Source organism: Saccostrea cucullata, unplaced genomic scaffold (genome assembly GCF_032062105.1).
Source record: "Saccostrea cucullata isolate Sc308-1 unplaced genomic scaffold, CSIRO_AGI_Scuc_v1 ctg655, whole genome shotgun sequence".
In the NCBI taxonomy this organism is placed as follows: Eukaryota; Metazoa; Mollusca; class Bivalvia; order Ostreida; family Ostreidae; genus Saccostrea; species Saccostrea cuccullata.
Genome location: NW_026918867.1, coordinates 80532 through 95831, shown reverse-complemented (window position 1 = coordinate 95831; position 15300 = coordinate 80532). Strand labels below are relative to the sequence as shown.

The following is a 15300-nucleotide window of genomic DNA, read 5'->3' as shown; positions in this document are numbered from 1 at the left end:
GCATGGAAGGCTTTTCTAAAGATTGCCAAGTCGTTAAGAGTTATTGGTGGTCATAAATATGATAAAATACACGTAATTTTACCATTTGATAAAATTCTACGAAATGTAGAATTACAAATTTCAAGACGCCCTAACGCGTATAAATTTGGCAAAACAAATGAAAACCGTTCGAATAAAATGATCCTAAAAGTATTTTTACCGTCAGCATATTTTGATATTCGCCATTTTTTATCATTACACATTATGTAAATATTTTCAGACAAGACAAAAAAAAAAATCAAGTGGAAATACTTTAAATAATAAAATCAATACTGCTAAAATGAAGTCTCATTATTTAACAAATCAATAAAAAATAGTCTTAGTGAAAAACAAAATGGCTTAGGATATATGACAAAGCATATGGCAGAGTTAAAGTTAAACAAACAAATATGAAAAAAAAAATAAAATACATGTATAACAATAAATGGGGAAAAATAACATTGAATTTTGCTTGAAAAGTGAGCAACAAAGAAAATGACAAGTATATAGCCAACACAAAGACATGCTGAAAAGGGAAAAAGATTTCCATTGTGTCAGCAGCCTTGGGTGAAATCAGCTGACATCTGTTTATTTCTTAGTCGGGGGATCTTCCGGGATAAGCGCCTGGTGGATTGGCTTTGCCGGCTCCCAGCTCTCTAAGCCCCTCACCGAGTCAATCTCTTCCGACATCTGTCGCCGTCGCTCCATGTCGCGAAACGTATCCCTGGAAACGAAACAAAAACCGCGGGATGTAAATATCAAAGTTACCGAGCTCGTTTATTATAATAGTTTAGTAGTATCGTCATTCACGACTATTCTAAATCTATTAACTGTATCATATTAATTAAGATCTTCATATTTGATTGAGAAGACAAATTATCAAAAGAAAAAAAAGAGAAAAAAAATTATATTTATTGAAAGCAGACCATACGAAATGGTATTGAATAAATTGATACTGATATTTTTAAATTTTCATCATAACACTGAAAAGGAAAAAAAAAGTATTTATACGAGGAGTAAAACGATATTAGATCAGTGATCAGAAAGCAAAAAAAAAATTAATTCAATATACACTGTATCTTTTTTAATTACATGAAATGTATACGTTACATAACTCTCGTGCGTTAACGATATCAAATTAAAACTTTTAATGATGTTTATATTTACGTAATTGCAAAAAATATATTTTTGCATTCATTCATCATAATCAATAACATTTTTTTCTGCAATTTTATGAACGGATTATGTGCCAAATGTAAACCAGAAATATTACGTGTATTATTTTTTCTTCTTTACTTCTTTTCTTTAATTCAAAAACGATTATACAACTCTTACTCCACTGCACGTGTACTTGAGTTCAGCACATGCGTACACAAGAAAAATGAGACAAAATAGAAAAAAAAATCAAATTAAATTACCGTCATATACGGCACATGCCATGATACTTTGTAAACACGCAAGGCTTTTATAACATTTCAAATTCTCATAGAGGGAGTATCAAAATTATATTAAATATTATTTAATACTAAAATATATGCAATAAAGCCTTTTTATAAAATAGTTATTTTAAAAACAAAATAAATTCTTTTACAAATCAACATTCTTTAAAAAAAAACAAGAACCACGAAAAGTTCATTTATTTTAACAAAACAATCTTAAGCACGGATACTAAGTACATGATCACAGGTCTATTTTTCAGACTTCCAGACTTTTATTTTAATTATACATCAAATAAAGTGTTCATTACTTAAACGGTACTGTTGTTGTTATTGAGAAAAGATTGCATTTATAAGGACTGAATTAAAGAGGCAATTCCAAAGTACAGGACGATCAATCTTAATGTTATGTGATAGAAGAGCGTTTTAGTACATCGACTTGTATACTTAACAGTTCTAAGACTTTGATACTATAGACAAACTGCATTGTTAAATTTGAGCTGTATTTTAAATCTCTGTATTGTTCAATGTTTAATACATTTTGTTACCAAAATCTTTATTGATAACAACTTACTTGTTAGAAAGTTTAAAAACTATTGGTACATATACCTGTACCTGTAATAACAATAATTCTGAATAGAACATTTCAAAAATTTAAGAAATGTATTTATAAAAAGGAATAAACGAAGATGAACTTGTCATCAATACTAATTTCAAATAATTGCTTTCTATCAGGAAACGAGCAGAAAAGTTTCAACTCTGGTAAGGTTAGTTTAACTTGAAAAAGTTTAAAATTTTACTGTAACATACCGGTATACGTATAAGATAACCTTTCCCAATTCATTTTTTTTTCAATCTTCTTACACTATCAAGCTATTTATCAACAGTCACTACGATAAGGTATATACTCTGTTTAATGTTTTAAGAAATTTATTATCAAATTTTTGAACGTGATATCTTCTAAATAAGGAATCAATTTACCTTTTATTACGTCATGTTTTCATTACTCACCATGTTGTGACGTCATAACCAACACTTACCTGGGCTTTTTTGGGAATGGGCAGAAGCGGAACACAGGTGTCTGTTGATACTTTAGGGTAGTTAGCACTGCACACGAACACAAGACAAAGGTCAGAGGTTATAACACAACAAACAAACAAAACGAGCAACTAATGGTAAACAAATTCACTAGGTTAAAACACAAATCACTACATTACGTTTAACATTAGGTATATATTCATGAGTATGTTTAAAATTGTTGAAATCTACGTTGAAAAACAAGGGTTGGTCTTAGGAGGAGAAAATGGCAGATTTAATGGTCAGGTTCTAGTTCCGATAACTATTACAGTTAACTCTCAGACTGGACAAAACGATACATGGTACCTCGCATACATGTACATGTGTATATTTAAATAAATACTAGGTCAATTTCTCCGTCTTAATGAGGTCGTTTGAACATTATTCTTTAGAGGTGAACTGTGGAAATTATAAATCTGTTTACTAACATGAAAGTGAGCTCTCTTGAATTCACAAAGTATTTTCGGAAAGTAAAAAAGTCTAACACATTCCTTGGAAATGCATAAAAATTGTAGAATTTTGCTAGTTATTCGATCGTGTTGTATGTAAATGATATTAACGAAAAAGCATTTACTTTTTGTAGGTTTATCTTAGAGAACAACGTCTCTTAATGTTATTTTTGGTAAATGGACAAGATGATCATTAATATTTTCTTAAGCAATTTATACATTGCTTAAACAAATTCTGCCCACGTTTGACGGCATACCGGTATTTTACCATTTAATGTACTCAAATATATATGATTAAATATTGAACATGGAAAATTCACGGGATATTGTCCTCTCATAAACTGAACAGAATCATGTTTCATTTCACATAAGTCATTTAGGTAATTCAAGTAAATCTACAAAGTAATTGAAAGTAATTCTACATTTCAAACATGCAGCAGTACTTAGCAAAACTATCAAGAAATCAGGCATGCAAATCGAGAGCTACGGTCTCTAACAAAGGGAATCAGGAAAAAACAATACATGCTACGGTTTATTGTAACTTACTTTCGAACCAAACTGTAATAATATGAAAGTATATATATACATGTAGCACAATGGTACAGTTTTTATCAGCGTCTCTTTTTTGGTAAGAAATGCTTCATATTATATTTTATTGTGAAATATTGAATATTCATCAATTATTCTGAATTCTATCAAGAATCATCACTTGATAAAGAATGTGTAAAATTATGTCTTCATTTTCAAACATTACTTGCACTTTTGGGGATATTTTAATTAATGGTAGTGAAAAATGGTTAAAATAAAATTAAAAAAAACATGCTGAAGGGTTCAAAGCAAACTTCACAAATAAAAGAAATGTGTATGTTCAACTTTAGTGAAAAAAATATGGAATGACTAATGGAAAATGAATGGTAGACGCGAAACAAAGAAAAATTGATTTTGACTCTTTTTAGAGATTCACTTGCTTACAATTGAAAATAAAAGACAAACACTGAACAGACACCAAGTCTTTAGACGAAAAAAGATGGCACCTGGGCTCTAAGCCCACTTCCTTGTATATTATACAAAGACATAAACGTATTCAAATAGTGAGTAGTTTTTCTTATACGAGATGAGAAAATTAGTAAAGCGAATCATGATTTCTTGGTTTTTGTCACCTTTCCCTTTCAATATTAACACAGGGACGCCGAGCATCTGAGAGCATCACGTGCCAAAACTCCCGATCACGTGGGTCCTATCTATTTCAGAAAATGGTATCGTTTTATGGGTGTTAATTTCTCTATTTCCAGGCCGTCAGCCCACTTATTCCAAATGGCGGATATTTGATCGTGTTAGTTATCTCAATATGTCTTTCTCCTGAAATATTTTATTGTCTGTCTTATTTTAGTACGGTGCTAATAAGTTCTTTCCCATTATACGAGAGATCTATGTACGTGGAGCGACTATATTTTACTTTGATCAACTGGGGTAATGTCTGTGTTATATAACTGAATGGTTTTTTGCACTTTTACCTTGAAATACTTGTTAGACCAAAAATATTTTTGATTTTACTTATGAAGCACACTTTTAAATAGAAATCAATAGTTTTCCTTATATAAAAGGGTAGTTAATTAGCTGCATAACATTTTTATGCGTACGCTGTATATCAAAGCACAAATTAAGCTGTATCACAAATAAAAATCGGATATACTAGTATTCTAATTGATATTATCAATTAACGTTTTTCAACATTCCACTTCAATCATTGTAACAAACCCAAAATGGAGTTCACATGCACCGTATAATACGGTGTTCTGTTAATAAATGCATTATATCTTTACGGGTGAAATTATTGACAGTGATCATGTTAGTTTCAAACATTTTTCTAGAAATACCTGACTTGGCTGAAAAATGGAAAGGAAATATTTACAGAGTGAACTCATTATAAGACGTGAAATAACGCACATCTAGACATCAACAAACAAACACATTTAAAAAATACATGTACATATTCGATTAAAAATAAGGGAATTTATGATCCCTGGCGTGTCGCTTCAGGAAAGAATTAAGTTAGTGAAAGACCTAGTAAGACACTGGCGATCTTCATGTTTTGCAGCTACTAGTATTTAATCATTTTCCTACAAAATCTAATGGCCCGATTTTTACAAATGATGCTTTGACCTTGACTTTTACCTTGCATACCCGATACTCAACAATATGTTGAAAAAAAAATAATGTAGTGCATGGGATTCAGCTGTTTTATTTTTTCCTTACAAAATCAAAAGGCCTCGTTTTTACACATGACTTTCCTGGCCTTGATCTCTCCTCTTTTGACCTCAAAACAGCAATTTTTCTTCACATTAATTTTATTTCTTTAGACTTTTGCAAATACAACAGCTTATGTAGTGGGATTTGGCTACCGCTTGATTTCGTGTTACATGCACTTCATGAGTTGTATCTTTCAGCCATTATCAGTTTTCAGGTGCCAGTGTGAACGTCTGGGTTAGATTTCAAGAACGAACACACTACATAATTGTCATGTTGTAAATTTTGTATTTACTGCCATGGAGTGAATTCAAAATTCACAACACAATTAATACTCCATCCTGAAATTCAATTCATTGATTAAAAATATATGCACGAAAGTCTATTTACAAGTTATCTATAAATGTTAACCCACTTTGAATTAGTATTTGAAGTTTATACAGCCGCTATAGTTTATAGCTTTCAGAGATATAGGACTAATTTGTACAATATAACTTATATAGCTTTTTCTGAATTTCATGATGAAGCATACTGCTTTTCTGCGAACATCTGAATTCCTTTCTCTTTTATTCTAGTCTATTTATCAAGGTACATGTACCTCTTTCGTTAGTCAAATATTTCTTGTACATGTAGCATTTGTCATGTTACTACAACGTATGGTGGCATATATATGCCATCCACATAAACTTTTGTTAACATAACATATCACGTCAATTAAATCAAGACAACTATCTCGTCAAGTCCTGAAAACTTTCTTGTTTGTTGACAAACATCGACTTTATATCTTGTCCAGTCAAGATTCGATATCACATTTGTTGCAATAGCTAAATTGATATGAAGGGATAACTTATCTTGCTTCATGAATAGAACAGCTATCGCAAAAATACAATTGTTTATCTTGACTGGACAAAATATAAAGTTGATGTTTGTCAACACACAAGATAGTTATCTTGACTTGACATGGTATGCTATGTTAACAAAAAGTTATGTGGAAGGCATAAATATGCCACCATAACAACGTTTAACCAGGAATAGTCTTACAAATGTTAAATAAAATCGTTAGAGGACCAAGTACAAGGTACGAAGGAATGTGAAATATCGTTAATACACACAGTCTATCAAAAGGGGACGCCAAATTGCAATGATTTTTTTTGGTAATGTTATGCCATTTATTTGGATGAAATTCAATTTCACCATGTCTTGCTTTTTTTCTTGCATTTTCAAAAAATGTCAGAAAAAAGTTGAAAGGTTTTACAAAGCCCGGTCTTCTGCATATGTGCATATTTCATCACTACCGTTTTTTTAAGCGCAGGGATTAGGTTACCAACATACTGAATTCTTCAAGGGAAAATATCGATCCCGGAAAGAAATGAGGAAATCATTTAAAAGTAAAATGAAGAACCTGACACCACCATAAACATGTAAGGAAAGCCTACTTCTTTTTGAAGTGGAATAAAATTTACAGATAGAGCACCAACTCTGATCAGCGACCGTGCCAATTAAAGAATTATTTCACAAAGCAGGGAGGGGACAAATTGAAATTTTAAGATGAGAAAGGGGAAACGTTGAAATAGAATTAGAAGAACATAGATCTGTATTTAAATATATCGATAGTTATCGATAATAAATCATTAATTAATCCTCTAGACAGGAGGATTGTCAGATAGAGATCCTTTCCTGAGATTTAATTCGATGTCTTCGTTATCCCTACCCTTGATATACATGTAATTGTTAAACTGTATAGCGTAAAAAAGACGTCATCGAGCTACAAATAGTCAGGTTACGTACAGATATATACCGCCTTACTAAAAACTATAATCATACAATTATATTATAATCAATGTCATGTAGATGCCACACATATCTCTTAATTCTTGATAAAAGGGATTGAGAAGGGAGCTTTATGACAGAAAAGTACCGGTAATTATTTCCTTAGTAAGAGTTAATTTCCCAGCTGAGAATGAATATTTCATAAAAATTTTTTATTTGCTTCTGTAACAGTATATTTTTACAAAACTGTGTGTTTTCTTTTTACAGCAACTTTTACGGGCTGATCTTATTTAACAGGTTATGTCCGAAACAAACTAAAAAGTCAATCTACAACAATGTTCTTAAGATATAACACAGCTTCGTAATTGTGAAAGGACAGAAGATTTTTTTTCCAGGAAAAAAGTTTTGTAAAAAATAATCTTACCCAAACTGTGGGCTGGGAAGACTGGACCCCGCCTTATGGAAGCTGGGGGAGTACTCCACGGCCTGGTACGATTTGTCCCCCTCCGAGGCGTACGGGATCCCGTTCCTTTTGTCTATGATGGTCTCTGGGGGGAGGAAAAAAATCTTAGGGGTTAATGTTCCATTCTTCCAAATAATATTAGTTAAAAACTGCAATCTAAAAAGAATCTATAGAATCCTATTGAATTGTTTAAAGAAATTTTCTCAAAAATAATAATCATACCAGGTATTAATTTTTGAATTAATGATATTCTGTTATCAGTATCACATTCTTGTAATAAATTTTTTTGTACCCCATTCGATCCGTTCTATTCAATTTCAATGCAGTTGAAAGAAGGATAACTCGAATTTTTTTCAGCGTATACCAATCATCGTCGCAACCCACGGCCAAAATGTACGATCCTCTGCCATTCTCCGAACCGTGGCATGAGACAATGAGTACTCATAAGCAAGAAAATAACTTTCACTCCTTGGAATACAATTTAAGTACAAAATATTTACTATTATATAAATACCCCATATCATACAAGCTCAAGTACCAATGCGTGCTTGCTACAAAACAAAACCAAATCACCTACACCACAAACCCCGATATAAAATCTTTTTTTTTCAATTTCATTCATATTCTAGGCATAATCAGTGTTCATAAGTTAGTCCCAGTCAGGAATTTTACATAATAAAGCAATATTTCGCAGTAAAAAATATCTAAATACTTGTACTTTCCGAAAAAAAAAACTCTTTTCTTCATTCCTTTTTCCCCATCATTAACCGCTTCTTTCAAATATTTTGACGAAAGTTTAATTACCAAGGTTTTTAAACTACAATTTAAGGATAATAGATTTTGTATTTTGACTTCTCAAATATGTCAATACATGCCGAACTATACTTATTTTAATTTTAGAATTAAAATTAGTAAACGACACTAAAGCAAAAACCAAGAATGAGCTTCAAGGATTCGTCTGAAATCAATTAAGCATCTGAATTAATTACTGAAACATATCTCGTATATTTTAAATTTTCTTCCTGAATGTTAAAAGTCCAAATAATTATATTTTACTACAAAAACCCCACAGAGAAAAATGTTAACCCTAAGGACTATCTTCTGAGCACTATAATTTATTTTTTTTTATTGTAAGGAATACGTGTACTCTATATATTTATAAACCTGGCGTTTTGTAGGCAAGTTTCGTATTAAAAACTTCGTCATATCCTCTCCTTGTGTCTACTTTCTGATCAGCTGAAATAAATTCAGTTTCAAAACATGTAATAATTTTTATACATTCAGAAGATAAGAGTAAGGTTTCATTACTCATACGGTCTTTTCACACACAGGTATGCAGATCAATAATTCTAAAGCCCCCTCCCCCACCCCCTTTCCGAAGGAAAAGAGTTAGTATTCCGACCCAGAATTTTGTGTTAAAAATATTCCTTGACATTTTGCCAATGGATAGATTTAATATGGTTAATATGCAGGCCTAGGACTCTGTAATTTCTTTGAAAGAGCGGTAAGTTTCCCCTACTTTAGTTACTACTTATATTTGATAACTTTACAAATTCCTGGGAAAGGCTCCTCTAGATCTGCGTATTTTTGTTAACATAAGATTTGATTCTTTTCTTTTATCTTGCCATTTTTACACGTACAAATGCCTGTTTATTCTACCACCCTTTCCTTAAAAGATTATTTGACATAGTTTAGCAGGAAAATGTTTTTTAAAGATTATTTTTATATCACTGTTTACTTGTTCGTGTATATAGTAGAATGTATAAAACATACCGTTGCGTCCTCGCCCAAAAAGCATTCTGTGTGTGATTTCATCACTGCTGGTGTTAGTGGCCTTGTGGACGCCACCAAAGTTACACCTCAGCCCCACCTTGGTCAGCCCGGGGTCAAGCAGCCACTCGTTTCTTGTCCTCATGTACGTGTCTGAAAAATAATGACGTAAATCTACATAGGCCTAGAGTAATGATTTGCAAATATGATATATACCAGTATAATAATATTGCATCCAACTTTACGACAACTTGATGAAAACATGACCAAAAAAATACTAGGGATGTCAGAAAAAAAATTATTTCTTATCTTATCAAGAAGAAACTACATGTAAGATTAACTTTCAACATAACAAAAAATCTTGAATAAGTTAATACATATTGTTTAACAATGTCTTCGTTTAAAAGAAATAATATAAATTATATAAATTAACTCTTGATATAAATCCAAATGACGCACAAACAATGAAAATAAAGATCACTTTCGCTTGGATTGATTTAATTTTAAGGTAGAAGTAAGACAACTCTAGCTGACTTACAAGGGTACGGCCTCATAGCTTTCCAGTTGTTCTCGAAGATTTCTGCTGCTGGGTATTTCGGATTTTCTGGATCAGGGATGTATTTTAGTTTTGACTTCCAGTCTGGGCCATTCCTACAAAATCAGGTCATTGAAAATTCAAAATGATACCCTTATAAATCATAGGTCAACAAATCCCATAATTTCTGACAAAAAAGTATAAAGTGCAAGGTATTTTTGTCTTCATTGTTTAAGAAATCAAAATTAGAAATGCCAAAATCTCAATAGCCTTTGTTTGACATATAAAAAAATGGGGCTACAAATTGATACGAGCCACTTGAAAAGATAAAAAATAAAAACAGTAAAAAAAAAAAACACAAATAGTCAAACAAAAACCAAAATTAAAAGATATAAAAATACAAAAATAATTGACAGAGACGTTGTTTTTGAAAAAAAAAATCACCCTTATTTTCTGTGCTAGAAAAAAAACCCGAAAAGATATAAATATACAAAAATTAATAGCAGAGACTTTATTTTTGACAAAAAAAATCATCTTTATTGTCTGTCCTAGACTTACTCCGTATATCTAATGTTGATATTCTGATTATGCGGCATCCAGTCCTCGTAGAATCCATACCCGTGGGGGATATATCTCCGTCCATGGGGCCGGTAGGAGGGGAGACTGCAGTTATTGTGGATGTCTGGGAAATGTTTCCGCTCCCTCTCTGTATATGCAATTGAGGAAAAAAAAATTGAAGACCTATGTTTAAAACTTCTTAATTGAAAACTGACACATTATTTGATAGGAAAAAAACATCTAATGCATCTTTTGTCTAATTGATCTTAAACCTAAGAATAAAAATCTGGTTGGTGCGTATACGATTTCTGATAAACAATTTGAAGAAGTTGAGATGAACGTACATGCAGTAGGAATAAAAAAGATATATTTTTTATCACATTTTAAATTGTTTCATAGATAGAACAACAGCATTCTAAGAAATCAGGAATTAGAAGCAAAATTGGAACAATTTTAAGCCAATGGGGACACTTCCAATCCTCAGATATTTTCTGCTAGATTAATTCTACGTATACATATTAGCATACGTGAGTACGTGTACTTACTGAGTTGTTATTCTCTTTTGAGAAGTACGTGTACGTATACATAATACAATCTATGTTTAAACTTTCATATAAGTTTACTAACCCTACTGTGTATGCACGTGTACATGTACATGTATAAATAAATATTAATCATATAAAACATGCATATGCAGATTATAAGAAGCAATGTCACTTTTCTATGCATATATACTTTTAAAAAAGCCAACTAACTGATATGTTCACACCGACGTTACTTTGACAGTACCCGAGGAAATGCGGGCGACAACACATAGGAACTGAATACATTCCTTACCTTTTCTGCCGACTTTCCCGATTTCAGTCGTCAAATGCAACATTATTATGCTAATTTTATAATGTTTCCGGTAGATTCTATGTAAAGGAAGTTACATTTTAAAGCCTAATGTACTAAATCAAAATGTAAACAATATGAGCAAACAGCGACATGCGCTCGGTGAAAGCCCGTGGCCCTGGTGATGTAAACAAACCGGTGCCCGATTAAAGCGACACCTGTCCAATACTTTCACTTTCGATAATTATAGGAGCGGATCAAACAATAATTTATCGATTAACGTACCACACCATACTTACGTTATGTTTATTATATAAATATACCGTCACATTCTAAACCCAAGTTATCTATAATTGTATAAAAAATAAAATGTTTGCACTCTACATAAAAAGGACTAAAATTATTTGAATATAAATATGAAAAGAATGTTTATTATTTTTATTTATTTATTTTTTTTTTTTTGAAAATTAAAACTTTGACTGTTGACCAAAGTTTTATAAAATTGGGGGGGGGGGGGGTGTCTCAAAGGAATAGAGTAACCTTTTGACATGCTTGATTTGGGGGAGGGGGGTCATTTACATGGGTGGTACATGTACGCATATGCCATATGATAAGTCGTTTAAACGCGTGTTCGTGTCTTGGCAAATCTTTTATCGCGCTGTCGAGACTCTTTTGACACTAAAAATTGTTTAAATCAATAAATGACTCGTGTTCAAGTGACTGATTAACTTCAGTGAAAATCTTGATTTTTTGCGTCTTTGAATAAAATAAATACTTTAAAAAAACTCTCTCCAAAGCTATCGCGTAGTAAGAGTATTAATATTGTATCAATCAATAATAAGACTGTCAGGAACTGCTATTTATAGAGCTCACCGTATTAAGTTTTACGTAGTTATCAGAATTTCAAAACTGTATGTATTCCAGAAAAAAGGCAAATTGATTTAACATTATGAATCATTGCAGCCCGGAGGACCGGGCTGCTCTATACATATAGGTTTAAGTGTTGGTGTATGGGGATTGAGCTGGGAGAAGGTATTCAGAATAAAAGGTTTTCAAAACTTTAAAAATATTTTTAATCACAATGTTCTTTCCTTTGATAAATCATGAAATACATCATATATTTACTCCATAAAGTGAATCTGTAAAAATATCTGTTTTTCATATTTAATATATAAAGTTGCTTATTATTAACTATCGAAAAAACGACAGGTCCCCTTTTTAGAACATCGAATTTTACATGTCGCATAAAAACGTACTCTTCACAGTTCGTGTTTTATATTCTCAGTGATATCCATTTTTAATATTTTTTTAGGTTATGTATGTGTCTGGTTTCAATTTATATTTATGCATCCAACATTTACTTGAGGTGTTTATAAAGTTTAAAAAGGTATCGTTTTTGTTTGATTTTCATCCGACTATAAGTTTTCAAAATATCCTCGACTATCGTCTCCATCATTTAGACGCATGCCTTTTTCACACATGTCGAAGCGATATGATGATCAAGAATCATTTCCATTGTTTATTTATTTCCCGGGCGACAATTGATGGTTACATTATATTAGTGTTTGAGAGTAATGTGGAATGATAATAATACTGTTTAAAAACAAACTGCTTGAAAAAGTCCAGGAAGACATTTAGATTTTAATTCTTACTGTATAAAATTTTTCCACAGATATCTTTTTTGTTTTTCAAAGAAAATAATGACCAAATTCTTTGTTTTAAAAAATCAGCTTTTACCGTGATCAATGATATATATGATGATTAAAAAAAATGAAAACATTCATCCTGAAAAATTACATCTATTATTCTTTTTGAAAGAAGTAATTGCTTTGATATTCTAATTTGATTTTTATATAAATTCCCGACCAACTGACTGCGGGATTATGACTTTACAAATTAAACAAAGCTAGAACTTAAAAAACTAATGTAGATCAATTTCATTTTCAAGTCTATTTATAGAACGCGAAACTATAATATATATCATTTGCTTGGAGGATTGTATTGAAATATATTATTTATATAAATGTTTCTCACAATTTTATTTCAATTATATCACAGAGTATTTATAAAAATGCACTATACAATTATTATTTCTTACGTCGGAGTAAGGTCGTCTCCGGCATTGTAATGAGTTTGTACTTTGTGTTCTTAGATGAGCAATTTTGAAAATAAATATAAATGATGTTACATCGGAAATAGGACGAGGACTCATTAAATGAAAACACTTGTATTTAAATGTAAGTACAAGTCCACAAGAAATATGAAGCACTTATGAACTCGACCATTTCTATTTTCATCTATTAAATACATGTATCCATCTCACAAATTATCGCAACTTTTTTCTCTCTTTCTCCCTCTCACCCTTCACTCTCTCTAATTACAAAGGAGAACAGAATATCTAAAGCATAAATCCATGATATTTTTTGTACAAGAGTTAAAGAATGCCTCAGACAAACTAAGATATCCAAAACACGTGCATCCTTATTAACTCCTAATAAATAAGAAAGGAGGGGGGGGGGATAGCACTAGCATACTGTCGGGATATACAAATTGCAGTTTTACAGAAAATATCCGAACGATTATTGCCCAGCAGCGCATATTTAGTTCCACTCTCAGATTGCACATTTTGAATTCCTTGAGTTAAAAGGCAGTAATATATACAACATATACAAAGTGATATTACTGTAAAGGTGAACATTAAAAAATAAATAAGTACGTAGTAATTTGGGAAATTTTGTAGTTTACTAAAACTCCTTCGATTGAAATTGTACAATATGAAACCATCCATCCTCCTAACTTCAATCCTTCGGTGGATTTTTCTTCTTTAAAATAGAAAAAAAGAAGGATGGAAAAGAGAGAGAGAGAGTAGGCAGGGAGAGTTGGGAATAGAGTGTATGGTTGTAAGTGGCACGAGTGGGAGAAATGGTAAGATGGGAGTAGAAGATGTGGTGATCGTAAGAAGCTCAGTCTGTAGGGGAGAGGGTAAGAAGGAATGTAGGTTTGAGAGGGAGATCGCTAGGCCGGGTCGGTTGGAGAGATCGAGGTGGGAAAGAAGTCTGGATAAAGGGTGGAAGAGAAACTGGGGCGTGAGAGACACCGGAGTGGGAGAGAGGGAAACTGGGAGAGAGGACGGTGGGGGAGAGTGGGAGGGTAGGATGGGCTAGAAACTGGATATGTTAGATAAATGTTAGAGAGAGAGAGAGAGAGAGAGAGAGAGAGAGGGAGAGAGAGAGTAGGATGGGGAAAATACTTGTATCGATAGGAGAATGCTGAGGTGGGAAGTACAGAGACAAGGAATTAAGGGTGGGAGAGAAACTGAGGTGGGAGAGAAATTGAGGTGGGAGTGTGGGAGAGAAACTGAGGTGGTAGTGTGGGAGAGAAACTGAGGTGGTAGTGTGGGAAGTGTGGGAGAGAAACTGGGCCCGTGGGATGAGGCTGGGTTGGGAAAGAGAGACAGGGTTGGGTTGGCTGAGATGGGAGAAAGGTTGACATTTGAGAGAAAGAAGGATAGGGAAAACCCGATGGGGTTGGTGTGAGAGAGAATAAAGTAGATAATAAGGTAGGCTAGGGAAAGGGAGCTCAGATGTAAAATCTTACTGGTCCCAATCTATCCAAATTATCTTAAATATGAAGTGTGTATGTAAAATATCCATGTAAAGTGAAAATACTTTATGGTAATTAATATTTTTTTATCATAGAATAGAGACCACAATTAAGTAATAACCTTATTAATAATCTAAAGTAGAGCAAAAAAAATCTATTCAAAATAAATTTTCCAATATTTTTCTTTATTGAATTCGTAATTTTTATTAGGAATATCATGCACCGTAATATGATATCAAAATATTAATATACGGAAACAATTTTGAACAAATCCTCATAAATAATCTATGCTTAAATTGAATTTCTGATATGAAACTTTTTCTGCGTCAAATGTACTTAAAATATTTAACAGAATTGTACCATAATATTAGTTTTCTATATCCAATTATTTTCCTGCAGGCCTATTTATATTACAGCAAAACACATTAAACAATTTCTCTCCAACGAAGCTCAATTTCTAGTTAAATATCTCCCGTCGTGTTCCGCCTTAAAATCTTCAAATCTTTTCCTAATTTCTGGTGCATCTTGTCGCAGTAAAAT

General features: G+C 32.2%; 1 protein-coding gene across 4 annotated transcripts in view; it reads right to left on the bottom strand.

The window, feature by feature from the left end:
• Positions 1 to 360: 360 nt before the first annotated feature.
• The window catches only part of LOC134272977 (spermatogenesis-associated serine-rich protein 1-like), a 30634-nt gene continuing 15694 nt past the window's right edge, over positions 361 to 15300 (bottom strand). The window contains exons 1-7 of one of the 4 annotated variants that reach the window (XM_062755162.1): positions 11161 to 11324; positions 10324 to 10471; positions 9769 to 9881; positions 9234 to 9383; positions 7422 to 7545; positions 2495 to 2561; positions 361 to 742 (exon numbers count right to left, since the gene is read on the bottom strand). In XM_062755162.1, coding sequence (XP_062611146.1) covers positions 692 to 742; positions 2495 to 2561; positions 7422 to 7545; positions 9234 to 9383; positions 9769 to 9881; positions 10324 to 10471; positions 11161 to 11203 — 696 coding nt within the window. In that variant the 5' untranslated portion in view covers positions 11204 to 11324 and the 3' untranslated portion in view covers positions 361 to 691. Of the gene's footprint in view, positions 743 to 2494; positions 2562 to 4695; positions 4867 to 7421; positions 7546 to 9233; positions 9384 to 9768; positions 9882 to 10323; positions 10472 to 11160; positions 11325 to 15300 lie in introns of those variants that run through there. The other 3 variants (XM_062755148.1, XM_062755169.1, XM_062755156.1) reach the window with 3 other exon arrangements.